The 27,742-nt window shown below is 40.8% G+C and overlaps 3 protein-coding genes and 1 long non-coding RNA gene across 4 annotated transcripts; 3 read left to right on the top strand and 1 right to left on the bottom strand.

The window, feature by feature from the left end:
* Positions 1–2,075: 2,075 nt before the first annotated feature.
* On the bottom strand, positions 2,076–3,880 carry LOC306818728 (uncharacterized protein). The gene is made up of 2 exons (XM_079336439.1): positions 3,534–3,880; positions 2,076–3,107 (listed from the first exon to the last, which is right to left on the bottom strand). The coding sequence occupies exons 1-2, from the start codon at positions 3,712–3,714 to the stop codon at positions 2,161–2,163; spliced, it is 1,128 nt and encodes a 375-aa protein (XP_079192565.1). The 5' UTR covers positions 3,715–3,880; the 3' UTR covers positions 2,076–2,160.
* A 5,916-nt stretch (positions 3,881–9,796) lies between these two features.
* Positions 9,797–16,879, top strand: LOC306818800 (B-cell receptor CD22-like). The gene is made up of 9 exons (XM_079336519.1): positions 9,797–10,556; positions 11,432–11,773; positions 11,877–12,089; positions 13,253–13,594; positions 13,698–13,910; positions 15,694–15,963; positions 16,316–16,403; positions 16,485–16,542; positions 16,659–16,879. Exons 1-9 carry the CDS (start codon positions 10,499–10,501, stop codon positions 16,737–16,739), a joined length of 1,665 nt encoding a protein of 554 aa, XP_079192645.1. The 5' UTR covers positions 9,797–10,498; the 3' UTR covers positions 16,740–16,879.
* A 186-nt stretch (positions 16,880–17,065) lies between these two features.
* Positions 17,066–18,050, top strand: LOC306818990. The gene is made up of 2 exons (XR_013778456.1): positions 17,066–17,162; positions 17,276–18,050. It is a non-coding gene; the product is annotated as an uncharacterized lncRNA (long non-coding RNA).
* A 4,881-nt stretch (positions 18,051–22,931) lies between these two features.
* Positions 22,932–24,694, top strand: LOC306819012 (uncharacterized protein). The gene is made up of 4 exons (XM_079336766.1): positions 22,932–23,068; positions 23,156–23,218; positions 23,679–23,825; positions 24,320–24,694. The coding sequence occupies exons 3-4, from the start codon at positions 23,691–23,693 to the stop codon at positions 24,605–24,607; spliced, it is 423 nt and encodes a 140-aa protein (XP_079192892.1). The 5' UTR covers positions 22,932–23,068; positions 23,156–23,218; positions 23,679–23,690; the 3' UTR covers positions 24,608–24,694.
* Positions 24,695–27,742: the final 3,048 nt, after the last annotated feature.

Raw genomic sequence — 27,742 nt, 5'->3', positions numbered from 1 at the left:
AGACAGATATTTGTAATATTTTGGTTGTTCCCTGATTTCAGGGTGGTGCTCCTAACGTTGGTCAGGTATTCGCTCCTGAAAACCCCAACACATGTGACCCCAACGACCCACAGATGACTGGGGGAGGTGATGACTCGAGGTGTAAGTAGGTCAACGACTCAGCTAACGACTCTGATGAAAATCTCAATATAAGAAAATTATAAATGTAATGAGAACAATAGCTGAATAAGAGTGGGGAGCTGATAAAATATCACTCATGTACATATATAGGGCTTCGATGAGGTCAACTATAGACTATGGATGCTTTGTGTACAGAGCAGCAGCCAAAACTCATTTATTAAAAATACATAGAGTCATTCATAAAGCACTGAGGATGTGTGCTGGTGCAATGAGATCAACTCCAATTCAGGCATTCCAGGTTGAGTTCGGAGAAGCCCCCTCAGAACTGAGAAGTGATAAACACATGCTAACATATTGGAGTAGGTTACATAGTGATAGTACAAATCCTGCTAAAAGTGTAATTGAAGATTGTTGGGAATGTCATTCTTTTAAAGGTAATGGATTTGGTTGGGAAATAAAAGCAAAAGTAAAGGAATATAAGATTGAAAATATATGCATGAAATCTCCTATTCCTATTTGGATGTTTCCGGACTCTGAGGTAGATCTGAGTTTAATTGAACTCAAAAGAAAATGGGGAGACAATGAGAAAGGAATATTGGTAAGTCAGTATATTAAAAAAAATATTACAATTATATAGATATATATACAGACTGATCTAAAGACGAAGAGGATCGGGTAGGTATAGGAATAAGCATACCATCAATAAAAATAAATATTGGGAAAAGATTACCTGATCAGTTGTCAGTATATACAGAAGAAATTATGGCTATTATTATAGGACTTCAATGGGTGGAGGAAGTAAAACCAGATAGAGCAGTATGTTGTGTTGATTCCTTATCCACCAGGATAAATGATGATTCATCACTGACTAACTTTTAAATGTACTTATAATTCAATGGACACACACAAAACATAAAATCAAACTAAGTAGCACCCTTTTCTCTAACGTTGTCACTCTTAAAAAAATGTACTCTTAACTCTCCGGTCTCTCTCATTCAAACACTGCCAGACACTACAGAGTCTGAACCTACCACTGTTGGAGGGAGGTTTAGAACAGTCCAAGTGGAGCTGGCCTTTTTAACACAGTGAAGCAGCAAAAAGGAAGCCAAAGAGAGAAATGACACCAGAACAAATATTCACACAATTGAAGGGTTTTTTCCATATTCCATTTAGTTCTACACACTGAAGGTTATAATGCTTTTCAATTGTTTCTTCTAACAATTTGTGGAGTAAATCCAGAATGACAGATGACATCTCCAGGTGTGTTCATTCAGTTTGTGTTCAAAGACTGCAGCAGTTTTGTGCCCAGTATCCTCTGCACTCTTCTTTCATCCTGTGCATTTTATTGATTTTGTATTCTGACTGCAGGATTCTTATTGAGGGTTAAAGGTCTTCAGTGAGCTCAACCTGGACCTGATCTGACTGTGGTCACTCTGCATCAGGATCTGCTGAACTCCCTTTTTTTTAGCAAAGAGACTTTAGACTCTAGACACAAAATAACAAGTAGACTCTCTCACTCTCCATCAGTTTATTTATTACTAGGTTACACATGAGCTGTGTGAAGAACTTGAACTACCCAACACAGCAGCCTCCAAGGAAACAGAGTGACAGAAAGAAGAGAAGATATCAGGAGAGAAGAAGGATCCTTACACTGTAACTGTTTCATATAAAGCCTTTACATTCAAACATCATAGCTGCTCCCAACTTACTGCTTCATATGTCAGCAACAACACATCAATGTCAACAAAGTAGAGACAGATTTCTGTTAATAGAACTGTCTTATGTCCCTTTTTAACAGCCGTTATACATCTGTTAGTCAATACATACTGATGAATACACATGAGTGATGTTATTCACTTGTATCATTTTGGATCTTTTACCATTGAACAGGATTAGCATTTCATGTAATGATCATGTGTCTGGTGAGACATCGCTTAAATCAAAAGCTTTTCCCACACTCAGAGCAGGTGAAAGGTTTCTCTTCAGTGTGAACTAACGTGCTGGGTCAGATGTACCTTAGAACTAAACATTTTACCACACTCAAAGCAGCAGAAGGCGTTTCTCTCCACTGTGCACTAACATGTGTCTGGTCAGATTTCCTCTTTGGTTAAAAATTTTACCACACTCAGAGCAGTTAAAGGGTTTCTCTCCAGTGTGAACCAACATGTGTTTGGTCAGACTTCCTCTTTGGGTAAAACTTGTGCCACACTCGGAGCAGCTGAAGGGTCTCTCTCCATTGTGAACCATCATGTGTTTGGTTAGGTCTCCTTTTTGATAAAATGCTTTACTGCAAACAGAGCAGCTGAAGGGTTTCTCTCCACCATGATGCAACATGTGTTTGGTCAGATTTCCTCGACAGGTAAAACTTTTACCACACTCAGAGCAGCTGAAGGGTCTCTCTTCACTGTGAACCAACATGTGTTGTGTCAGATTTCCTCTTTGCGTAAAACTTTTAGCACACTCAGAGCAGCTGAAGGGTTTCTCTCCAGTGTGAACCAACATGTGTCGGGTCAGATTTCCTCTTTGGGTAAAACCTTTACTACACTCAGAGCAGCTAAAGGGTTTCTTTCCAGTGTGAACCAACTTGTGTTGACTGAGATTTCCTCTCTGGGTGAAAGTTTTACCACACTCAGAACACATATATGGTCTCTTTTCAGTCTTTATTTTCTTATTTTTTAAGTTTATGTCTGTCAGATTTTCTCTTGTCTCATGCCAATCATCCCTGTCAACAATCTGAGGTTCATCAGAGTCTTCAGTCTTGACTTCAGTCTCTGATTCATCAGTGTCTTCAGTCTTGAGCTCATTCTTAGGAGTGAAGGGGAACTTGGTGGTATCAGCCTCCTCCAGTCCTTGAAGCTGACTGATCCACACTTCCTCATGTTCTTCTTTTATGTGTTCGGGCTTAGTGTCCTCCTGGTCCAGAATGTGGCTCCACTCCTGCTGCTCAGATGGAAGCTCTTCTTTACTCACCAACAGCTGCTGGACATCTGCAGGACACAGTAAACAAACATTAACTTAGACTGATCAGTTGTGACGGACTTCATAGCAATGCTAGTAGACAATGCCGTTCCCATGGTAACTGTCAGGACTTTCCCTAACCAGAAGCCATGGGTGGATAGATCTATATGCACTACTGTGAATGAACGGACCGCTTCATACAACTCGTCATTTCTCACCGGCAGGACGGAGGATTACAAAGCAGCTTCTTACAGACTGAGATGAGCAGTAAAGGACGCTAAAGAGTGTTGAGGTCCAGTAAGTCCAGACTAAAGAGAGTTTAAGTCCAGTAAAGTCAATGATGTTGTTAGCAGGAGCTAGCTGTGGCTAACACTGTGACTCTCTGTTCGTCTATGGATGTTAGCTAATGGCTCTGCTCCATGAAACACGTTTCCAGCAGTGGGAAGAAAACCTACCTGCTCTGTGCAGCTTGATTTCCGGTGTTAACATCACCTGCAGCAGTTTTCTTTGTCGGTGGAGCTCCTCTTCGTATCCACTTGTTGTTGTTTGTTCTGATATATCTGTGATAACCGCAGTGAGCAGCCGCCGTCTGAAGAGCTCTTTAAGATCCTGAAACCCGGACATCTGACCCCACATCCAAGACTCCCAGAAGGAAAAGTCAAAGCTTGATCCAAAGACAACTGGACTGGTTGAAGATCTTGAAGACGTTTCACCTCTCCTCCAGAAGGCTTCTTCACTTCTAAACTATCTGGAGGACGGAGCTAGAAATATAAGCCTCTGTGGATCATTAGCATACCAATGATCAAGGATGACTCCCATCAGAGTCATTAGCTGAGATGTTGACCTACTTAAGCCTCGAGTCATCACCTCCCCCAGTCATCTGTGGGTCGTTGGGGTCACATGTTCCAAGGTGGGACTGGGATTCAGTTGTTTTGGGTGAGAATTCAAAACAGCATTGTAGCTAGGTGAGAGGTGGTGATTCTACAATTCACTTAGCAACAACAACATTTTATTTCTTTTATTTTCAATACTTTATTAATCCCAGAGGGGGAAGTTGTGGTTCACACTCTGTTGTTGTAGAGTCATGCTTCTCACACACACAGGCCTGAATCTCCATTATTGGAGAGATGTCAGTGCGGCGGCTGCCCCACTGGAAGCATTGGAAACCCAAATCCCTACAGACTGAGCAACTGCTGACCCTAAACGTACATCAGAGAGTAAGTACAACACAAGCAAGGATCTAGAAAAGAGGAAACAACGTCAGGAAGAGCAAACGATCAGCTTTAAGTCTGATTAAAATTAAATGTAAATACCCCAATATAATAAATATAGAATATTAGCGATAGATTTTAAATAATAGAAATAGACTTTACCTTTTTGTGTTAAATAAATCAAAGTTTAGTTTAACTTCGTTTCTGCTGGTTGTTTTTTATTATAGCTATACTAGTTCATGTTGATAATCTCCACAATAGACAGGATACTGTGAAGCAAGGTTGTAATAATTCTCTTCATACTGTTACCATTAGGTTATAATTTTTCTTAATTCCATCAGAAACTCCATTTCCCTGTTGTGCCAGGCTAACTGTATACAGAAGCTATGAGGACTGGAAGAAGAGAAAGATGCTTCCAACCTGCTCTTGTATTTCTGATATTCTTACCTTGTTTTCCTGAGGCAAAGTACGAGTAGCGACTCCTTGATACTTATTCATCACTGGGACTGAAGCTTTATGTCACATCCTTTTATTTATCATTTTAAATATTGAGACAAGTCTGCTTATCGTCTGTTCTCTAAGTTAGGTAGCTGGCAGTACAGTAAATAATGTGCAATCTAAATATTTTCTTGGAGGATTAAAGCAGTGCGTGACAGCGAGGAAGCTCAGATTATTTTCTTGTGATTCAGTTTGCACCTGTAGTGAATCATGCTGCTTTTCTCCAAATGAGTTAATCAATGAATTACAAGTTATCAATTCAATTCTTTTCTTGTTCAATCACTTTCATGCATTCATAGTCCAGATAAAATTAAAACATATATTAAAATAATATTAAACATAGCAAACATAACAAATATATAACAAAATAAATCATTCCTATTTGAATTTTTTATTGATATAGTTTTTCTATCAAACGTTGCAGCAGGGAGAACTTCTTCTCCATCAGCTCCTCGCTCTCCTGCGCCCTCGTCTCTGCTGCCTCCTACTGAAACCTCAAGTCCTCTTTGACATGAGACTGATCCTCTTATTTCATTGAAATGTCAATCAAACAGCGTTAATCAAAAACTAGATAGACAAATTATTGATCCAGTTGAAACATCCAGTATCAATATAGCAGACATTTAAGACACCAAATATAGCACTCTGCTACCACACTAAAAACAACAATTTGACCAACTCCAAAAAGAGACAAACAATCTTCCTACTATGAAAGTACAATTACTTCTGTATCACCTAACACATCCAATCACACCCAATTATCTCCAAACTATGGAAATAGAATCAATGTTCCATCTCAAGACAACTCACATCAAACTAAACCTTCCTCAGATAATGAAACCAACATTCACAGCACTCAACAGATCAAATCAACTTTCCAACACAATAAGCAACCCAACCAACACTGCTTCATTAATCAACCAAATGCATAAATTAATCAGTCTGTTGCCAAGATTCCTCCTCAAAATTACCCTTTAATTTACCATCATCCTATATGCAAAAACCAACCACACATATCATAAACTACTAGTTTACAAATGCATGCGCTCATAGATAAATGCAGGTGTTTGTTGAAAGAGTTTGTGAATAAAATGGTACTGGCCTTGATCAAGCTGAATTCAGGATTCCTCTGAGTTGTTATCTGCAAAGCTTCAGTGTCCATGAATCACTGCATGGTGTCTTCTCATCTGCCACTGCTTTTACACCAGCTCTCACACAACATAGAACAAATAGAAGACAGAAGGTTCATGTCTTAATCACTCTAAAAAACACAATGCAATATTTAAACTTCACATATAAAACAAAAGACAATTCAAGATCGAAAAATAAAAGTGAACTCAAAACTAAAAAGAACTATTATCATTTTTGTTTTAAAAAGTGTGACACAATGTAGTTCAGCTTTATTTTATGTTCATCATTAATGTTAGTGTACTTTTAATTGAATTATCTTACCAATAAGATAAAAGATGTAAACAATAAACAATATTTGAATATTTCAATGATTATTTATTTCCCAAAAATAACTAAATGGGTCATTTTCAGGATGAGGGATAAATGTACAAGTTGTTGAAGTTTGAACTGGAGTTAAATTGATCTCTGATACTCTGATATCTCCTTGACTTTATTGTATCTCTCTTATCTAACACAGAGAAAAAGAAGGGAGGTGGCTCTCTCTCCTCTCTCAGAAGCAAGAAACTCTTTAACACATTTAAAGCACCTCCTCTTGCTCCACCTCTTAAATTTAACAACAACTTCCAGTATGAGCTGACCATCAGAGAGTGAACATCCTGTCTAAAGATCCTCTTAAAGTCAGATCAAACCAACACCACAAAAAGTGATCACACAAACAAAGCACACACCAATACATCAAGCTAAACACATTTGAACAGATACACATAAACACAGACATTACACAGAGCTCAACACCCAACCAAACAAACAAAAAAAGACTGTCCTGCAGCCTACATTGTCACACACCCAGGATCCATTAGCACACACACCTCCAAAGAACTCCACCATTCTCTTTAGTCGACTCATTTACAATTTTCCTCTATTTCTCTCATTGATCACCAAAGATTCACTTTGGCCAAACGTTTCACTTCTTCTTTTAAAGCATCATTCAATTCTCACTTTTTACTAGACTAGACTATACGTTTACTTTATCTTTTAGTTATCACCCTCATAATTCAGTTCACAAATCAGACTACATCCCATGAAAGCCAACTTTCACTCAGAAGCTAATTTACACATGTCTTACTGTTATGATCTGGGCCCTGATTCAGACTCTTGCATAGTTTTTTTTAACTTCTTCTTCTTCTTCTTCTTCTTCTTCTTCTTCTTCTTCTTCTTCTTCTTCTTCTTCTTCTTCTTCTTCTTCTTCTTCTTCTTCTTCTTCTTCTTCTTCTTCTTCTTCTTCTTCTTCTTCTTCTTCTTCTTCTTCTTCTTCTTCTTCTTCTTCTTCTTCTTCTTCTTCTTCTTCTTCTTCTTCGACAGGGGCGGGAAAACGCCGGCTGGTCACGGGGCTTTAAAGTAACATGAACACGATGAGGACTGTCACTTCAGGAGACAAACAGGCTCAGATCTTGCTCCAGTAATTAATCACTTTTTAAAGGAAGAATGTGCGACCAGTAGGTGTCGCCCTCGAGCTCCAACATGAAGCTAAAACAAACTAAAGCTGTTTGGCCACGCCTCCTCCACTGTAGTGTTAGCATGCTAATGTTAGTGCTCTTTAGTTAGCTTCATGTAAAGTGACACAGAATCATGTAAAAACTCTTCATCCAATAATCAGTGAGTATGTTCTTCTTCTTCTTGACTCAAACAGCTTTTATACACAAGGGGAGGAGCCGGCCGTCCTGTCCATGTAAACACAGCTCTCACAACAACACAGCCAGCAGGACTCCAGCTTCTCCCTCACTGGAGACAGTCAGGACTCACACACACACACTCACACAGGACACACTGCAGTTATCAGATACTGATGAGGAACATGTGGCACACTCTTCCTTTAACGTCGGACGTTTGCATGTTGCGCCTCTTCAAGGTGCTTGTTTTCATCATCGGCCCTTTTCATGTTTTAAATGACTTCCTGTGTAATAATAGCTCTCTCTCTCTCTCTGCAGGCTCCTTTCTGTAATAGTGTCATAAACAACCGGAGCCTGTCAGGGACAAACGCGTCAGCTTTGACTCTGTTTCAGCCTGTTTCTCGGCTGCAGACTGAAACGATCTGCTCGAATGATTTGAAATCTTTTTGAGCCTAAAATTCATAAAAGCCCTAAAAAAATAAGAGGCAGGTTTAGAAACTGGTTCAGATCGGAGACTTTCAGCAGAAGTAGGAAGAGAGAGGGGAACATCTGTCATCTTTCACACCTGAGTTTATTTATCTATCCAATCAGACGGTCAAACAAACAAAAATCATTCACGTCCCACGAGGACCCGCCCTACTCTGTCTGTGATTGGCTGGTGAAAGGAGAGAGACAGGCAGACAGACCAACCAACAGAGAGAGATAAAGCAGGACGTCGGTCTGCAGGACTGAAATGGAAATTCATTGAGTCAATGAAAGAAAGAAAAGCATGTTTCTTCCTGCCTCCATCATCTTTGCTTTTATTTCTTCTTCTGAGAAATATAATGACACTAAACTTGACATGTCATCGTAGTTACTGAACACTGCTGACTTTCATTTGACACAAACACACACAGCTTATTAAATACCTAAACGTGTTGTCTGTTTTCTGTTGACATTTAAAAAACTAATGAACTTAATAAAAGCTGGTCAGACACAGCTCATTTACATATTTAAAGCTACAGACACAGAAACAGCCTGTTGTGAGCAGGGCTGAAATAGAGGGGTTGATAGACGAGATCAAATACAGGATCAGAGTGGATTTACAACAACACACTTCACACACATGATGAAGAGGAGCTCTGACACTTCAGATTGATGGTGGTCTTCCTGTCAGAAGTGTCTGAAAGAGGCGTTTGTTCAGTCTGCAGCTCAGTGCTGATTCTGGACTCTGGACTCACAGCACAGGGGACTTTTACAAACTTCACTTTCACAGGAATATTGTGCCACTTCACAGTCACACGGGGCCTCTTAGGGAGCTTTCCTACACTCATTGCAAGAGTTGCACATGTTGTTAGCTCTTGGACGCCCCCTACTGGCCAGCCTGTTGACAAACATCAGAAATCCCTGATGTCTAAAAGGAAGAAGAAAGTGGTGGCTGTTGATCATCATGAAAACGTTTTGACTCTCTGCTGTCCACTCTTTGAAATAACACTCTGTATGTTCTGGCACATGGCTCCTCCTTTGTCATTACTGTGATCGTGGCGTCCTGCTGCTTCTCTTCCTGCTCATTTCCACGGTCGTCTACAAACGTCAGACATTTCTCACCAGTTTGTGCAACATGAAAAACATGCAGGCAACAAAAGCACAACATCCTGTCATATCTGATATCAGTGCCCGTAAAGACGCAGACTTATCAACTCGTGCATCTCCTTCTGTTCTTATCTGGGACTCTGCCATGCAAATGAGAGCCAACATGCAGAGACGTCTTCAATGTAGCTGATGAAATGTAATGAATGTTTACATTTGAATGCAGGTTGTCACATTGACAAAGAAGAAGCCCAGGCAGCAAAGAGGTGAACATACAATAAGACATTCCAGTCAGACACGTCCCGTTTGTGTCCTTTAACAGATGAAATACAGCAGAACAAAGTTTGTGTTGGAGCATCCAGGCTCCGCCCTCGTCCCTCCTCCACACATGCACACATTTACAGAGTGATGGGCTCATATCCTAACCCTCACATATCCTGTGTTTAAGTCAAAACTCCAATGACAATGTTCATGGGAGATTACTGCTCTGTGTGTCTTTGAACTGACCCCAGGGACAAATAAAGTTTTGGAAATTCAATCAATATTTTGCACTGAGTTGTGAGTTGAGGGTGTTGATGTCTCTGAGTCCGTGGGGGGTGTTTGCAGAGTGTTTGCACCCCCCCGCCCATAAGTCAGACGGCTCTGTGGTTGAAGCTGTTCCGGAATCTGCTCATGTGTGCGAGCAGCATCCTTCCCTGAGAGCAGGGGAGTGAACATGGTGTGTGTGTGTGTGTGTGTGTGTGTGTGTGATGTCACGGGTGCAGCGTGACTTCTCTGGGTGGAGTCTGCATGTTCTCCCCTTGCATGGCGTGCGCTCTCTGCGGCTTCCTCCCACCGTCCAATCACATGCTGCTTAGGTTACCTGCTGACTCTGAACTGTCTGGAGGTGTGAATGTGAGTGTCTGTCTCCACATGTCAGCTCTGTGATTGGCTGGTGAACAGTCCAGGGTGTAACCCCGCCTCTCACCTCATGACAGCTGGGATCAGCTCCAGCCCCCCTGCAGCTCAAAGAGCTATAGATGATGGATGGATGGAGCTTCAGCCCCCCCCCCCCCCCCCCCCCCTTCTTCCTGCTCTTTGTCTTATCTAATATGTTGATCATGTAAAGAGGCAGGAAGTGTAGTCATTAAAAACAGTGTGATCTGTGTGCTGGGCTCACTGCCTGCAGAGGACACTCTTCTTTCAGACCATCCTCTTCTTCACATGGAAGTAGAGTCCTTCCTCAACATGTCTGCTAATGTTTGAGTGCTGCTGTCTTCTTCTTCTTCTTCTTCTTCTTCTTCCACCTGCTAACATGTTTGATCGTCCGTAAAGTCCCAGCGAGAGAGGAGAGGAGCAGCCATGAGTTTGATCCGAGCAGCCAGTCTCTTCATCGTCCTCGTCCTCCTCTCTGTGTCAGGTACTTCACATCCACACTTTCACTCACTTTGGGACTAAAAAGAGGAAGTGTGGGAGGGATTCATGCACACTGAAGCTCACCTGTGTGAAAAGTGGATCAGCTTCAGGTGACTTTATTTGGACCTCAATTCAATTCGAAAAACTTTATTTGTTCGTCGGGGGGCAAACAGAGCAGTAAATGAACGACAGTGCAGTGATGCTAAAATGAGACAAAGAAAACAAAAGTGTCGAAATTTAAATACAAAATGTTAAATTACAAAGTGAAATATATCAAAGAAGAGTGGAGGTATAAGTTGACTGTGATTGGACTAAAGATGTAAACAGAAATATAAACAGTGATGAACAGATGTGTAGTAACAGGAAATAACAGTAAGTATATGTGTATATATACAGAGCGATGTGCAAGTCAAACAACAGACTACATATATAGTAAATCTATGCAAAAAGAAACATGTACCTGTAGGTGAAGCTGGTACAAACTTAAACCACTGAGAGACGCCACAGTTTGGATCGCCTCTTTTCTTGACATAAACCAAAGAACAGATGAAAATGTGTTTTATTATTCATGCATGTTCTCAGACTTTACTCCTGCAGCATTTGTTCTAAAGCAGACTTTGTTCACAGATCTGCTCTGAAACAGTTTCTATCTCCTGATTGTTTCTGCAGTTCCTCCAGTGTCCACTAGAGGCTGGCTGCAGAAGCACAGGAAGTCACATACACAAAAAAAAAAGTCTTTATATATTTTTGAGTCTTTAAAGTGATTACAGTCTGATAGAATCATGATCAGATGATTTTTAGACGTTAAGATATGTTGAGGTTTTTTCCTCTTAAAGTTCTGAATGTTGATGGTTGTTCCTGATGTGCTCTGTGTTGCAGCGGTTCAGGGTCAGGAGGTCTTTGGAGTGACGTGCTCTCCTGATTGGATCTGCGCCTATAAAGGATTGACTGTGAAGATGAACTGCACCATCATAATCCCAGAGGGAACAAACCAGGAAGTTAAAGCTCAGGAAACATTTTGGTCTAAACGTCCTAAATATGATGTAAACATTACAGAAGACTCCCAGTATTCAGGCCGTGTGCAGAGTACCTGTGTGAGGAACAACTGTACTCTGACCATCACAAACGTGACACAGACAGACGAGGGTAGATACAGGTTAATGATGAAGAGAATCATGAGCAGATATTCAGAGAGATCTGGGGTCTACCTGAGAGTCAGAGGTAATATTTCAGATTTTATTCTCTGAGCTCAGTTTCTAACATGCTGTATATACATGTATTTATTTCTGCATGTTTGTGTGCTGATATTTCTCCTCATGTTCAGATCTCGAGGTGAAGGTGAGAAGACAAGATGAGACTGAACTCATCTTTAGGTGTCTGAACAGATGTTCTGGTGATCCCTCCTTCATCTGGTTCAAGAATGGAGAGGAAATAAAAAATGAAACATCAGCTGATTATTCATCCAATCAGATTCTTCATACAGACAGTTATTCCTGTGCTGTACGAGGACAAGAGAAGTTCCCGTCTCCTCCAGTGTGTGAGTTTATTTACAGTCTTCACTAATTCACACCATCACACAGAGCCTTTAAAGGACCAATCAGAGAGCTGCTCTCTTCCTCTCTGATCAATCAGCCAATCAGAGAGCTGCTCTCTTCCTCAATGATCAATCAGCCAATCAGAGAGCTGCTCTCTTCCTCTATGATCAATCAGCCAATCAGAGAGCTGTTCTCTTCCTGTGTGATCATGAAGGAAACCTGCTGTGTTGAAGCTTCTCTGACAACAATGCAGCAGCCAGTATGTCCTCCTTCTAACTTTAGATTCTGCTCCTGAATGCTCTGGATTTGATTGGACCAGAGAAGGTAGGCGGGGCTTTGAAGGTCGTTTTGGACGCCCCTGGGTTTGCCAGATATGAGAGCAGTTATCAGGTCAACAGGTGTTGCAGCGATGGAAGCGTAACATGGGGAAGGTTTCGTCTGTAACCGGGGGATAAAAATCTAACTACAAAAGAATTGAAGTTATTTGTTCTTTTAGAAAGAGACGTTTCCCTTCTAATCTCAGTAATGACGTGGATTAATAGTGGATCCGTGGTGGTCTAGACTGGACTTGATTTAAAATCCGGAGTCCATCCAGCCTGAGGCAGAGACCGTCAAAAAGCGCTTTGTTCTGCTCTTTGTGTTTCAGGATCCCTGTTACTCTCAGTAACACGACAAACACTCAGTGTGTTTACATGGACTTGAGTTTCCTGGTTTTGTATTTGTGCGTGTAAATCCGATCCTGATTTCAGAAACTTGGATACGCCCTCATCCTGGTTTTGAGAAACCCGATTTTGCTACCTGGAGAACTCTGAAAGAAAACGTGATCGTGTGGCATGTATACTGTTTACCCTGGTTTCTGACAGCTGCCAACACCTGCACAGGTGCAGACTCAGCCAAGTGACGTCCACGCAAAACAAACATGGCAGCAGCAACGACAGCATCTTATTCTGGAGAGACGAACACGTTTTGTGTTTTGCTAAAAAATAACATTTTAGATGCATACACACCCATTTAAAAAAGTCTTTATATATTTTTGAGTCTTTAAAGTGATTACAGTCTGATAGAATCATGATCAGAGGATTTTTAGACGTTCAGATATGTTGAGGTTTTTTCCTCTTAAAGTTCTGAATGTTGATGGTTGTTCCTGATGTGCTCTGTGTTGCAGCGGTTCAGGGTCAGGAGGTCTTTGGAGTGACGTGCTCTCCTTCTTGGATCTGTGCCTATAAAGGGTTGACTGTGAAGATGAGCTGCATCATCATAATCCCAGAGGGAATAAACCATGAAGTTAACACTCAGGAAACATTTTGGTCTACATATCCTGAACATGATGAAGATGTTACAGAACACCCCCTGTATTCAGGCCGTGTGCAGAGGACCTGTGTGAGGAACAACTGTACTCTGACCATCACAAACGTGAGACTGAGAGACGGGGGTGGATACAGGTTCATGATGAAGAGAAACATGAGGAGATATTTAGAGAGAGATGAGGTCGACCTGTACGTCACAGGTAACATTTCAGACTTTATTCTCTGAGCTCAGTTTCTAACATGCTGTATATACATGTATTTATTTCTGCATGTTTGTGTGCTGATATTTCTACTCATGTTCAGATCTCAAGGTGAAGGTGAGAAGACAAGATGAGACTGGACTCATCTTTACGTGTGAGACCAGATGTTATAGTCATCCCTCCTTCATCTGGTTCAAGAATGGGGAAGAAATCAAAAATGAAACATCACCTGATTATTCATCCAATCAGGTTCTTCATACAGACAGTTATTCCTGTGCTCTACGAGGACAAGAGAAGTTCCCGTCTCCTCCACTGTGTGAGTTTATTTATAGTCTTCACTGATTCACACCATCACACAGAGCCTTTAAAGGACCAATCAGAGAGCGGCTCTCTTCCTCTATGATCAATCAGCCAATCAAGGAGCTGTGTAGAGAGCGAGATGATAAAGTGAGCTTTAAACAAATTAACATTAATAGTTTTTTTGGTTGATTATTTCTATAAATCAACAATTATTATTAAACTGAGTTTAATGAACCTTTAGGGGCATCACCAGGGAACTGTGTGTGTGTGTGTGTGTGTGTGTGTGTGTGTGAGTGAGTGTGTGAGTGTGTGAGTGTGTGTGTGTGAGTGTGTGAGTGTGTGTCTGTGTGTGTGTGTGAGCGAGCATTGGGACATTTCTGCATTTTTCTTAAAAGACTCATACTCCCAGCATGCATTGCAGATACTGAACACGTAGGTGTGAAGTTGATGGTGAATAACAGCAGTCGTCTCTCTCTTCAAATGCTTCCAGCATCCGGAGACACAAGTCTCCTCCTGCTTCACTGAACGCTTCTCGTGTCGCCGACTTGCATCAAAGCGCTTCTGCTCCAAATGCAGCCAAAATGGCGTCCGTATTCCTCCACTGCCGGTTGATGCACTTTCAATACATACCTCGTAAACTTTTACAAGCAGGAGTTTGTCACAGGACCAGACAGAACAACGTCTGTTTGCTCTGCTATTTTTGTTTGCAGCAGAGCCGGCCCGAGCCTCCATGGGGCCCTAAGCAGAAGTTGATTTTGGGGCCCTCTATTTCTGCCAATAATATTGATTGTTGATCATTCACACAGCTATTATAAACTGCTCGTGGCTCTGGCAGGGTTGTTTACATGATCCTATGGTCAGCCTGGCATGTCTTCACATATGTCCTTTATAAAGACATGGTGGGGGCCCAGTTGAGAACATAAATGAGACCGGTCCAGGGTGTCCATATTGTTCCTGATGTAAAACAGCTGTAAGAGAGGCCTGGGGTTGAAGCTCTGTATTTACTGAAAAGTCATCTGGTCTCATCAGTCTTGTACATATTGGTCTTAAATTAACTCCTTTTTTTTGTAGCTAATTGATATTTAATGTTCACTGTGTACAGAGAGAGAGCTCAGTCTACTAGTCAGTCTACAGTCTATTAGTCAGTCTACAGTCTATTAGTCAGTCTACAGTCTATTAGTCAGTCTACAGTCTATTAGTCTTAAATTCCTGTAGCATGAATATTTGAACGGCCAGTTAAAAGATACATTTAGCTTTTTTTATAAAAACATATATTTTTGGGGAGTTTTACAGCCTTTAATGCAGAGGAGGGTGGTGGGGAGAGACGTGAGAAAAACCGCTACGAGCTGGACGTGAACCTGGGCCGCCCGCGCCAAGCAAAAGAAGACATGAGCGGCTCCACTGTGCCACCAGCAAACCCCTGTAAACTCCTGCTGTTCTCCAGCTAGCTGCCTGCTAATTATGGCTACACATCTTTTCTTTTTTCTGCACCTGAAGGATTTGTCCGTCTCTTTTTTTTGACTCTACCTGCGCTTTGCACACTCCACGACAGTGCTCTTTGGGGGCCCCTAAGCAAGCGCTTAGTTCGCTTATGCCTCCGGCCGGCTCTGGTTTGCAGTACCCATTTTGAACTCTAGGTGTCAGCGTTACATATTTCTCCTTTAGACTCCTAATCGTAACAAGCAACAGTAAAAAGGTTTATTCAGCAGGTGTGATCCTCCACTTCAGAACCAAAGCTGCTCTATATAACACATCACCATCTGATGTGAGTGACAACGCTCTCTCTGATTCCCCTCCAGATGCTCCAAAGCTTCCCTCTGTGTCACTGAGTTCCCACGGTGAGATAGAGGAGGGCTCTTCAGTCAATCTGACCTGTAGCAGTGATGCTAACCCAGCAGCTAATTACACCTGGTACAAGGTGGACAGACCTCTAAACCCTCATCACACATCTTCAGGAGCAACGCTCGTCTTCAGCTCCATCCAGTCGTCTGACTTCGGGGAGTTTTACTGTGAAGCTGAGAACACGCTGGGGAGAACGACCTCCAAACACGTCTCTGTCAACCTCCCATGTGAGTAAAACACTCAATAAATAGAGTGATATAAAGATACTTCTACCTACCAACCAAGCAGCAACCTCCACTGTTGAAACATGAAGCTGAAGCAGAAATATAAACTCCTGCAGTTCTTGGAATGTCCACTAGAGGCTGGCTGCAGCAGCACAGGAAGTCACATACACACCCATTCAAACAGCCTGTTTTTACAGCAGACATGAACATGTTTACAGCCGGCTTCAAAAAACATCCTTGTCTCGTCCATGGTGTCAGACTGAATGATGAACAGAGAGGATCACAGAAAGGAAAAGTGATGTTTCAGTCTCCTCCTTCCTCTGAAGTGTCTCACATATCTCTCTTTCATTCTTAGGGATCTCATACTCAGTAAAAACCATCCTCAGGTGGACTCTGCTGCTCCTCTTGTTGAGTCCTCATCTCCTCCTGGCTCTGTGGACGAGGTCAAACCATCAACATTCATTCTGTTCTTTATGACTGCCATCTTGTTCTATGTGGATTTATTGTTTTCTGACTGAACCCAGGTGGATGAAAAGTGTGAACTCCACCACTGAACCAGACGAACCTGCAGAGATGATCGAGGTGAGAGAGAGAGAGAGAGAGAGACACACAGATAGAGAGAGAGAGAGAGAGAGAGAGAGAGAGAGAGAGAGAGAGAGATGATGAAATCTGTTTCTGATCAAATCTTCTCCCCTCAGTTCGACGTCCTGTATGAGAACGTGTCGGCCGACTCTGCAGCACAGGCGGAAGCTGCAGAGGAGCAGGAAGACGTGATATGAAGGTTCGAGCCTCCTGCACTGAAACAAACAAATACACAAACTAACCCTGTAAGAGCCACTCAGAAGGCAAAGGCCCCCTGCATGCAGAGTTTAGACTTCTCTGCACAGGGAGGAGGCTCACTGATGCTAGGAGGCCTAAATCTAACACATACCTGATCAGCTGATGGCTTTTTAATAAGCTGTAGGCATGGTTGTCTGGACACTTTTAGGAGGTCCTGTTGGTCTTTGTGTCCCTCATCCCACTCACGTCCATCATGATGCTATCCATGCTCTACTTTCATATCTATGTCTCTTTGTCATTGTGCTGTTTTTATGAATGTTTTACCTAGGAGAGCGCCACCTGTGGGCGGTGAGGGGAGCGCTGGGGGATTGACAGTGTTTCTGCTGTCTGTCTGAGCCAGCAGAGAGCAGGTGGTGTTAAAGGTGGTTTAAGGACAGAAGGGTGGAGATGAGGATGTTGAGGGTTTTCTAGCGTCGGAGGAGAGGAGAAACTCATGAGTGATTTTCTTTGTGCTGTGGTGGGGACTTCCTCTCAGGCATGCTCAGAGCGTACGTGGTGATTGGCTGTCGGCTTGTTGAAAGATCCCAGATGATTCACCACACCGGTCTGAAGCGAGGGAGACTGCTCATCGTCAACAGCTGAAAGCTCGGCTGACACTTTGACCCCCTCGCAGGAGAATTTCCACTCAAGCTGAGTTCAGGCTGAATTTAGCTCATCACAAGTCATATTTTAACTTTTATAAACCTGATCATAAAAAGTTGATATGTATAACATGCATAATGTTTACTTATAACATTGTAAGGAGTGTCATATTATTATGTGTTAGAATAGTTGGCGGTCATAAAACCGCTTGTGGAAGTGCAGGCTGTAAATCTTATTGGGGGTAATGGACTGCTCACATAGTGGGGTGCGTAGAAGTGCCCTGTTAGAGATAAGGGAGAGTCCTACAGCTGCATGAGAAACACACATATAACCACATGTCTTGTTTTGCTACATTATTTTTGACGTAACCCAAAATGAATATTGAAATTTTCATGACGTAGATGTTGAGAGTCAACCAGAGTATATAGGAGGGAAGCACAAGCTTCTCTCTGGTTCAGTCTTCCTTTTTGGGACTTGACTTTTGCTCTACACTTGTTCTGCACCTGTGATCAACTGATTTATATTCTCTTTTATTTAGCTCTAGTCACTCACTGTGAGAATAGCACTCTTTTGTAGGATTTGTATTATTTTGTAATCTCTGTGTTTAATCAATTGTGTTATTATAAAATAAAAGGAAACCTTCCATTGTAAGGACTTTCCAACAAAAACCCTTTTCCTTTTAGATCTTATATTTTCCTCTCGTTGGACCACGACGGACCAAAGGGATAGAAGACTAAGGTAAGAAGCTTTTTGTCCCCATTGTTCCAATACCAGAGAGGAAACATAGACTGGGGAGGGACACTCCACTTTAAAGTGGTTAGGACCCACTAGGGTGTGAGAGACCCAAGGAGAGTCCCCTCCAGGTAACGGCTGTGAAGGCGGCCTTTCCAGTATTAACAGCCTATGATCTGACCATAGAGGGGAATGACTTCAAAACTGTAATAACTCAATAACTTTAAAGGTATACAAGCTGAATAAACTGTGTATTTCTTTAACCGCTCCTAATAACCAATAGTGATGTTCTAGTTCAAGGCAGCAGCGATATCTTGATGAAAGGCAGTTATTGGTCCTCCTGACGAGATTCACACTCGGCCCAGACCAAGCAATCAAAGTGAGGCAGGGTCGAGGTTTCAAGGTCAAGTAGTATATAAGAGCAACAAACTAGGATATTAAAATAATTCCTAAAAATGCCAACTGCTTAGCCGAGATCCCCGCGCTCTTGCGACAAAACGTATCTTTTTAGAAAAGCCTTTCTGTAACCTTTTTTCGCTTTTTAATGTTTTTTTTTAACCTGTTTTATCCTTTTAAACTCTGTAGCACTTTGAGCTTTTTAAAAATGTAAAGTGCTTTACAAATAAAATGTATTATTATTATTATTATCATCCGATTTCATACTTCAGAAAAAGCACCAAATGCCGCAAATGAAATACTTGGAGAACAATTCTGGTAGATTATTGGTCCAAGTCTCCAAAATGAATATTTAGTCTTGATGCACTCATTTGGTAAAGCATCTTAAAAAGAAAACAGTCTTGATTGCTTTATTGTGAAGATAATTAGAGACACAAATCTAAAACCCACGAAGTTCACTAACAATGAAAGAATGTAAACAACTGACAGTGGACTATAGGACTTTAGTGGACCGAGTAAAAAGTTGAATAAAATAAATATGAATAGATCATCTGAAGTTTTTACTAAAGAAGATAAAGCACACGGCTGTTTAGGCATTTTAAAACAAACGTATGATAAGTCAAGTGTTTAACGTGAGTAAAGCACATGTAGGGTAGATATGTAAGTGTTTACCTTTCATCACAGCATTGTGACAGCTTCATTTATCATCAATATCATTATTATTATTTTTATTAAAACCTAGTTATGAGCTGTTCAAGAGCACTCTGAAGCTCTACATATATTCACCTTTTTCAAGTGTTTTTGCAAAGCATGCACATGTATATTTTATGGATTAAGAGCCTATTAAGATCTGGACTATCAAATGCTCTGTGTTAAGTCACTGAAATAAAGCTGTTTTAATACATACCACCAAAATGTTCCATTATAGCGAAACTCAAACATGAAGACCTTCAGCTTGTTGTGATAAACTCGCTGTCTCCTCTCACATTCTTGTTTGCTTATTAGTTCACCACGATACTCCAACAGGAAGTCTCCTTTTTCAAACGGAGCACAAGCAAAGACGCCCCGCCCTGTTAAAACACAAACACAAGTGATGAAGTCAGGAGAACCAGGACATTTTATAAGGCCAACAGTCCTTAGTCAGACCTATCTTACCCTTAAAAGAGCTGATGAACCTGACATCGAGGTCACCTTTGTCCTTCCCAGAGGCAATACAGCACCTTGCATCTTCCTTTGGGTTTAAACGCCTCTGCATTCCTGTGTGTACTGTAACCCTATGTGTCCAGAGACAGAGGGAGGGTTAACATAATCACCTTCTAGACAGAGACATAGTATTAATAACTATATTTATATAGCACCTTTAAAAGCATGCATCCATGTGAAAGCTCACTACAGTAAAAATGTGATTTCCACACAGAAACTTTAAATTTTTGAATTGTCTTGCATACATGCATTATGTAACTTAAAATTATTTTTTAGCGACTGAGTTGAATTTTGATTTATTATGTTAGTGTTTATTCCAGTGTACATCTTTGTAGATTTTCTGCTGATGGAAAGGTTACATTGTGAAAACTTGTATACACACTACTCACAATAATTTAGGGACATTGTTATTTACATGATTGCTTTTCCTATTTGGTCTGATTTTTAATGAAACAATTAATAGTATATAAGGACCCAGCTGATTGTAGCTGATCAGAGCAGGTCTACTTGTGGCTTTAAAGGCCGCCGTGATCACGTGCGCGTCGGTGCACAGCTACACTAACCAGACACGCAGCAGCTCTCGCTAATGAAAGTAAAATCAGCAGAGAATCAGAATCAGATGCATTTATTGTCATTGTTACAGGTACAAGTAGAGTAAAGTGTTCCGGTCTAATAACATTTTGTAAACTAAAAACGCCACACTAGGGATAGGAATTGGACATTGTCAGTAACGTAACTGTTTAAATCCCCCTTTTATTTTAACGTGCATTAAATATCGCGTCATTTTCAGTGAAAGTACCATTAACAAGTTACCGGAGCGCTTAAAAAAATGACCTTACACTTCATTTCAAACTTACACCAGATGTCAGAAAATATATAAATGTGTTGCTTACCTTAACTTTCACTGCCAGAAAAGTCTCCCGCGACTCCGGTCTCAGACACGCCCACATTCAAATGAAGTCAGCTTATTTCCGGGTTTGTGTGTGAGTGTGTGTAAATTAAAAAAAAAATAAAAATCTAAAATTGCCGTTTGGATGCAACACACACACACAAAATTACAGGTCTGGGTATTCCAAAAAATCACATTTATTTATATGATGTTTAGAAATGAATCAACATCTGATTATTATCCCAGCTGTGTAGTGGGCTCATTTTGCACTTGTTTTTGAGAAACAATATTTATTTTTGACCCAAAAAAATGTAAAAACAAGTCTTGAATTAGGCCGACACTGGCCGTGTCACCCTAATACCAAATATCCACTTTCCCCAGGTGAAATGTCAGGTGTTTTGTCAGTCGATACCATATAAACCAACACACACACAACTTAGAGAGAGGTAACTATTAGGCTATACTACCCAAGTGTGGTCTTATCTATCTGGTCATTTTAAAAATACATGAAAGTCAAACTCCAATTACTTGTGATTTATTTTTTTAAAAAACATTTTTCAGGCTTGCATTTGGAGAGAAAGTGGATTTTTTTGGAAATGAGGGAGAGAGAGGGGGTAGGCGTGTGGGAGATGGGCCACAGGCCACAGTTGAACCCTGGTTCTCTGTGTGGCCTCTATGCATGGTGACGCACATGCTGCCACTGCACTACTGGTTTATGAAGTTTTTAAACATAATGTTACTTCAAATGTCTCACACACACTTCACACTGTTTATAGCTCTTCTGCTAATGTGTCATGCAGGGGTGTGTGTGTGTGTGTGTGGCGGGGGGGGGGGGGGGGGGGGGGGGGGGGGGGGGGGGGAACTGACTCCTCTACAGAGTCAGTTCAGGACCGAACTGGCCCTCCTGACCAGTCTGTTCAGTCTCTTCCTGTCTCTCTCTCTGTGCTCCCTCCTCCCCAGCAGACCACTTCTCATGCAGTCTCTACAAAATGAGTCGCTATTCAAATGAATGGAGAAATGTTCAACTTTTCAAGCTCCTTCAAAGCCTCATAACTTTGACTTTGAAGTTTCTGTGAAGTTTTTAACAGTTGTGTGTGTGTCCGGTGGAGTGGGTAACATCAAACACTAAAATGTGCTTTGATGTATAATGGGTTTTCAGATAGTGTTTTGATTGGCTACTTTCATTGTCTGGACAAACAATTTTCACATAGCAACATAAACTTTGACCAATCGTGTACAAACTGTCTGTCCTGCTCTCAACTGCTGAAAGGCACCTGTCAGTCTTTGATCATCCAGAGAGAGAGAAACAATGGTAAGGAGAAGATTTTCTAATTATAGCCTTTATGCTAGAAATGTTAGCTTATTGTCTTATGTGTATATAATATTGTGTATTCATTGTGAGGAATATAATACAGCTTAAGACATGTAATATTTATATGTCGAGTAATGTCCAAGGAAACGAACTTAGAACTAAATTAAAATTGAGCAAGTTGCCACTCTTTTGACTTCACGAATAATGTTGGTTCAATATCGTCTTCCTAATAGCTCAATATATTAACTATTTATATTAATTGCCAAATTTTATATAACAGAGAGGATTGTATCATGAATGAGTAAATGCGGAAATACATGGACAAGCTGGTACATGAACAAAGAGTCGGTCACATACAGGGAGGGGCTGTGAGGCTGCCGTCAATCAGTCATGAGGAATTTACAAAATGGTAGATAAAAAAAGAGATTGGTTAAATAATAGTATTGTATATGTTAAAATAATAACAGTATAGCTGTGCATTAAATTAAAATATTATTAATTATAATTAATTGTGTTCATTATTTTCTGAATTTTATTTTTGATATCATTTTAATGATACTGTATATATTTAATGTACAAAGACAATTATAGATAATTAAAATGACATTATAAATGATTGCAACTTTTATTATTATTGGTAATACTACAGTATGTATTTGAGCGTATCCTCTTTAACAAAATGTATTTGCTTTTTTTTTTTCTTTTAGATGAAAATAACCCAAGTGTGTGACCAGCATCACCCATGCTACTTCAAACCCCCCCGCTTCACATTTCTTTTCTGGAAGAAAAAACTGAGGTGAGGGCCTTGAAATGGACTTTTGAGGGAGAGGAGGTGCTACCCTCATTAAAAAAAGTTAATAGGGTTGTTGTGTTCACAGATGGACAGACGGTTAAAAAGACCACCCTATTTGAATCTGTTACTTTAAAGTTTCAGTTGGGGCAAGGGTATATCCTTCCTACAGACTCCATGGGTCCGCTCCTCCATATGGTGTTTCAATCACCAGTGACACACGCCTTTTCAAAAGTGCTCCTCTGCATATCGCAGAGGAATTGCGTATACAGGGTCTCTGCTGACCCCTCCGAGTCCAGAGAGGGCAATAAGAGAAGTGAGGGGGCTGCAAGGCCTCTTCACTTTGAACGGGAAGGTGGTAGAGGTCAGTACAACATGCACACAAATGTGTTCATACATAGATCAGTGCATTGTCAATGTTCAATTACAAAAAATAAATTCTTATCTTCAGGTTTCCAACATCAAACCCGTTAATGTGGGGAGGGACAAGGTGAGAGAAAGTGTGCTCGAGGCAGTAAGTAGAGTAATAGAGATTTAGTAAGCATTCTCCGTCTGTCACTCTTTTTTCTCTACCTTTTCTCTCTCAGCCTGTGTCTTTGTCTTATTGTTTAGAGTGTGTTAGCAGCATAGATGGCTTCAGCATTGGACTGAAATAGAGAGAATAGAAGCACCTGTAACAATGAAAGTTATAATCCTCCTTTCAGAGATCGAGAGTAAATGTCCAAAGATTTCTTTAAGTAAAACAGAAATGATTGATGAGAATGCACTGGACAGATTCTTAGCAGTGCTCTTTCATTTATTTATTAACTAATTGTAGTTATTTTGCAATTTGAATGTTTGGCCTGTTTTAGGTAACTCATTTATTCTATCGTTGTGGAATGATTTACATTACATTACATTGTTGTTTTCTGAAACGTATGCAAACTAGATCAACCCCATTTAAAACGTAATTCTGTTTTATCTTATCATTTAAGGACAGCTCCAGGATGAAGGTCACGTTATGGAGAGAGGTCGCCATCTTGCCAGTGGCAGTTGGGTCCATGTTGACTGTAAGTCACTTAAAGGGGAACGACGGTGTCTATGGGTTTAATGCCCAGTCTACCCAATATACAACATTGCAGGTACGTTTTTATGAAGTCTCTCAGCTAGCTATTGATTTTAATAGGAGAAAATGTAGCTAACACTACACTGCTCTGCTCTTTGCTCATGTCCCGTTTCACCCGCTTGTTTGCTGACTTTAGTTAGAAAACAGACGAGGTCTGCAGCACAGTAAACTGGTGTTCCTGGTTGTTCTTTTCTTACCTAATCTGGTATCTTAAACTAGTCACAGTTTCAGGTAAGGAATGTTTCTAAAGTGCAAATATAAATGCAGAGATTCAAACAAAAAACTGTACATTTTAAGATTTGTGTACAATTGAAATTCAAGGAGGGATATGTAAACGACATTTATCGTTTAAAATTGGTAAGGCAGTCTAAATTCAGTCTGAAAAAATAACTGGTTGGGGTTTTTTTTGTTTGTTTTTGTTTTAATAGCTAGCCATAAGAATGATGATTTCATTATTGCACCAATCACTGTATTCAGCAGTTTTGACTCATGTTAGTTTCTTGCCACCAGGACACCTGCACCGACCAATTTGTTAACTGCCTGGGGGCTGGAGAAGTGGAGGGCAAACCTGGCTGGCTCCTTCTCCTGCTGGAGAGTGACGAGATGCCTCTGATTAAAACAGAGATGTGGGATGAACTATCAGTTCATCTCAAAACGCTACCCTTCCCAATCCACATTCAGGTCAAGGGGGGTATTGTTAAAATGGTAAAACCCGGAGGTGTTGAGGAGGGACAGGGAAAAAAGGGGGAGGAGGAGGGGAAGAAGGATGAAGAGTGGGAAAAGAAGGAGGAAGATTAAAGGAGTCATCATATTGGGTTTTGTTTTATGGTTCTAGTAATGTGTTCTCAGGGTTTTCAGTTTTCAAGAAGATGTAGGGGAGAGGGTAGGACAAAAGATAAAATAGCCTATTATCGCTCTCTCTCTCTCTCTCTCCTGACGCAATGATCAATCAATAATGTGCAGTCAATGCATTAAATAAAATGTAACATGGATGATTTGAACACATGGAGGAAGCTGAGCAACCACCAGGTGCTGAAAAGTGCTTTATACAATTTATCAACTTTCAGCACCACGGACAGCAACATGGTAAAGTGTGCTTATAGGTGCGTGTGTGTGTGTGTGTCTGTCGAAATGCATACTTTTAATTACTTTGGTGATGGACAACATACTTGGTCAATGACGCTGAGAGGTAGCGTTACGCGTTGTCGCCCAACGGGTCCGGGTTCGCGACCCACTTGTACTTTATATTTCGTCAAAACTCACTTCCCGCGGGCCGGGTCGCCTTGGGGGGGGACAGTTTTAAAAACATATTTTCATGACATTTTAACTTATTTATGGTTTCCGTTGAGTAAGTAATATACCTCCTATGCATTATTTCTTCTACACTTTCGATCTGCTGTTCCTCGTTCTTACTTTCACACTGTTGAATAATCTCAGATCATATAACATATATATGTCTAACAGATCATAGATGTGAACCTATTTTAGAAAGATAGTCAGATAAAATTAGATGGAAGAAACTATTGCGGGCAAATTGCAGTAAAGAAGTCTAGAAGTGTATTTGAGCACATTTTGGTCCTTAAAGAGGTTTTCTGACTTAAACAACACAAAGTGTCAAAACACCACAGACAGATGAATTGTGTGACATTTGATGTTCTCTCATGTAGTTGAGAACATTTTGGTCCTTAAAGAGGTTTTCTGACTTAAGTATGTGTATGATGTTGTATTTAATGTACATGTATCTCTCTATTTGAACTTATTATGAATGAATGTGTCATGTATGATTGTAAACGCAGAGCCGTTGACAGTTTGCTCAGAGGGGAGATGCTTGACTCCACACACGACCTGTTGATTGTACTTTTATCTGTTGAATACAGAATACAAGAACTACAAGCTGTCTCCTGAGACTTTGCCGAAACAGCAGAACACAACGCAGAACGTACACACGGGTCACACGTGTCTAGAATGGATCTCCTGGACTGATGCTGTGGCAGCGCCAGAAGAACAGCTCCCCAGTCAACCCCTGAAAGGTTCAATTCATGGGAGAGGCTGGGAATGACACTGGAAGGTAGTTAAAACATTTTTGTTTTGAAAATTTTATTTATCTTTTTTTCACCTCAAAACATAGAACAGAATTTGAGACAAGATCAGTGATGCAAAACAACAGAGAAAAAAACAACTAAAAAAAGACAGGTAGAAAACATACTGCATATGATGCAACTCTGCGTTATGACACATCATGCAATGATCTGTAATAATGCCGTCATTTTTTCCATGAGATAAACTTGTCTCAATCTTTGCTTCCATTCAGCCACATTCGCTGGTTTAACATTCTTCCATTTTGCCGTTTTATTTTTCTTGCCGACCAATAATAAAATATTCAGAATATATCTTCTGTCAGCAGTGAAAATATCGTCCGGTATAACACCAAGTAGGTTGAACTTAACCTTTCATGGAATTTCACTTTTCATAATTTTCTCCTCTTTAATATTTTTCCAGTGTTTTGAAATAACAGTCCCAGAGTTTGTGCATAAGATCACCTGTTTTACTGCATTGTCTCCAGCAGAGGGCAGCAGAGGGATCTGTAACACAACTTCAAATTGATTTTGACTTTCCAGTTGAATTGTGTCCACTGCTGACTGTTGATACCTTTATGGGTGTTGTTGAACATTTGATCCCAATATTCGTACCTGGAAAAGTTTAGGCGCGCAGCTAATCCAAGGCCTTGAAGCATACCGACATCCTAAATTCCGAGCTCAGATCATCCATTTGAACGCATCTCCAAGAAGAGCGTCTATTTCTCCCGTATTAAAACGGTATTGAGAGAGATGGTAAGGATTACGTCTCGTTCCGTCCTGTAAAGAAAGGACATCCACGGAGATCACCTCGCTCGACGGAGGACACCACGGCCCTGCTCAACCCCTTTTGACGCGCCGCCATCTCCAAACAACTGCAGGGAGACGGCTAGAGACCGTCCCAGCGTAGGACCCTTTTGTTGCTTCTTTTATCAACCGTGGACAAAACGGTTCCAAGTGAGGCTTAGCTAGGTCTGGGCAGTTAGATATAGAGAGTGTGTTTAATAACTGAGTTATTTTTGTGAAACGGTGATAATATTTGCTTGGTGTTTGACCACTGTGTCTTAGGTTTTATGAGAGTAAAACCTCTTTTGTTTTCTTTATTTGGGCCGCTGCGTCCCGTGTGTTTCTCTGTGAACTCTCGCGTCATAACCGGGTAATAGACTCATTATCAGAAAGACTAGTGTGAACGCCGTCTGATACAAACTCAGCCACTGGCTTCTGGTAGTGAAGTTAACTATGCTCTGAGTTGTGCGTGAGTTCCAGGCTGAGATTGAGCTTTCAAGGTGCGCTGTTCTCTCTCTCTCTCTCTCTACCTTTTACGCACACACCTTTCGGCAGACGCACACACACAGAGATCTGTGGTTTTCCAGACGCTGCAGAAACATAGATCAGGTAGAGACAGAGTTTGACTCCGTCTCTAGACAATAGACCTGTGTTCTGTGTCCGCCATCACGTGACCACGCTGCCATTTTGATCTCTCTCTCTCTCAGAGAAACACGCACACACGTGCCACGCTTGTTTGTTTTGTTTGTTACCTGTAGTTTAGTTTATAATAGTTGTTTGTTTGATTGAGTTTCATTGATTAACTTGATGTTTCTTTGTTAAATAAATTGTTATAATTTAAAGAGCAGTTGTTTGTGATTACTGTGTATTCACATTGTGACTTAGGCTGGGTGAAAGGGCTTTGTGTTCAGATTTCCCACCTTCAATTGAATACAGAAGGTATATTGATGATATTGGTATTTAATTAAGTATTTTGAGACTGATATTTGTAATATTTTGGTTGTTCCCCGTTTACAGGGTGGTGCTCCGAGGTTTATTAAACTCAGTTTAATAATAATTATTGATTTTTATT

Source organism: Symphodus melops (assembly GCF_947650265.1).
Source record: "Symphodus melops genome assembly, chromosome: 23".
In the NCBI taxonomy this organism is placed as follows: domain Eukaryota; kingdom Metazoa; phylum Chordata; class Actinopteri; order Labriformes; family Labridae; genus Symphodus; species Symphodus melops.
This window is presented reverse-complemented; position numbering and strand designations above follow the sequence as displayed.

Coding starts and splice junctions, on each gene's coding strand:
- LOC306818800 (XM_079336519.1), top strand. CDS start 10,499: ATGAGTTTGATCCGAGCAGCCAGTCTCTTCATCGTCCTCGTCCTCCTC. Junction 12,090..13,252: donor GTTCCCGTCTCCTCCAGTGT/GTGAGTTTATTT, acceptor TCTGTGTTGCAG/CGGTTCAGGGTCAGGAGGTC. Junction 16,404..16,484: donor CTCCTGGCTCTGTGGACGAG/GTCAAACCATCA, acceptor GACTGAACCCAG/GTGGATGAAAAGTGTGAACT.
- LOC306819012 (XM_079336766.1), top strand. CDS start 23,691: ATGAAGGTCACGTTATGGAGAGAGGTCGCCATCTTGCCAGTGGCAGTT. Junction 23,826..24,319: donor CCCAATATACAACATTGCAG/GTACGTTTTTAT, acceptor TCTTGCCACCAG/GACACCTGCACCGACCAATT.
- LOC306818728 (XM_079336439.1), bottom strand. CDS start 3,714: ATGTGGGGTCAGATGTCCGGGTTTCAGGATCTTAAAGAGCTCTTCAGA. Junction 3,108..3,533: donor AATCAAGCTGCACAGAGCAG/GTAGGTTTTCTT, acceptor TGTGTCCTGCAG/ATGTCCAGCAGCTGTTGGTG.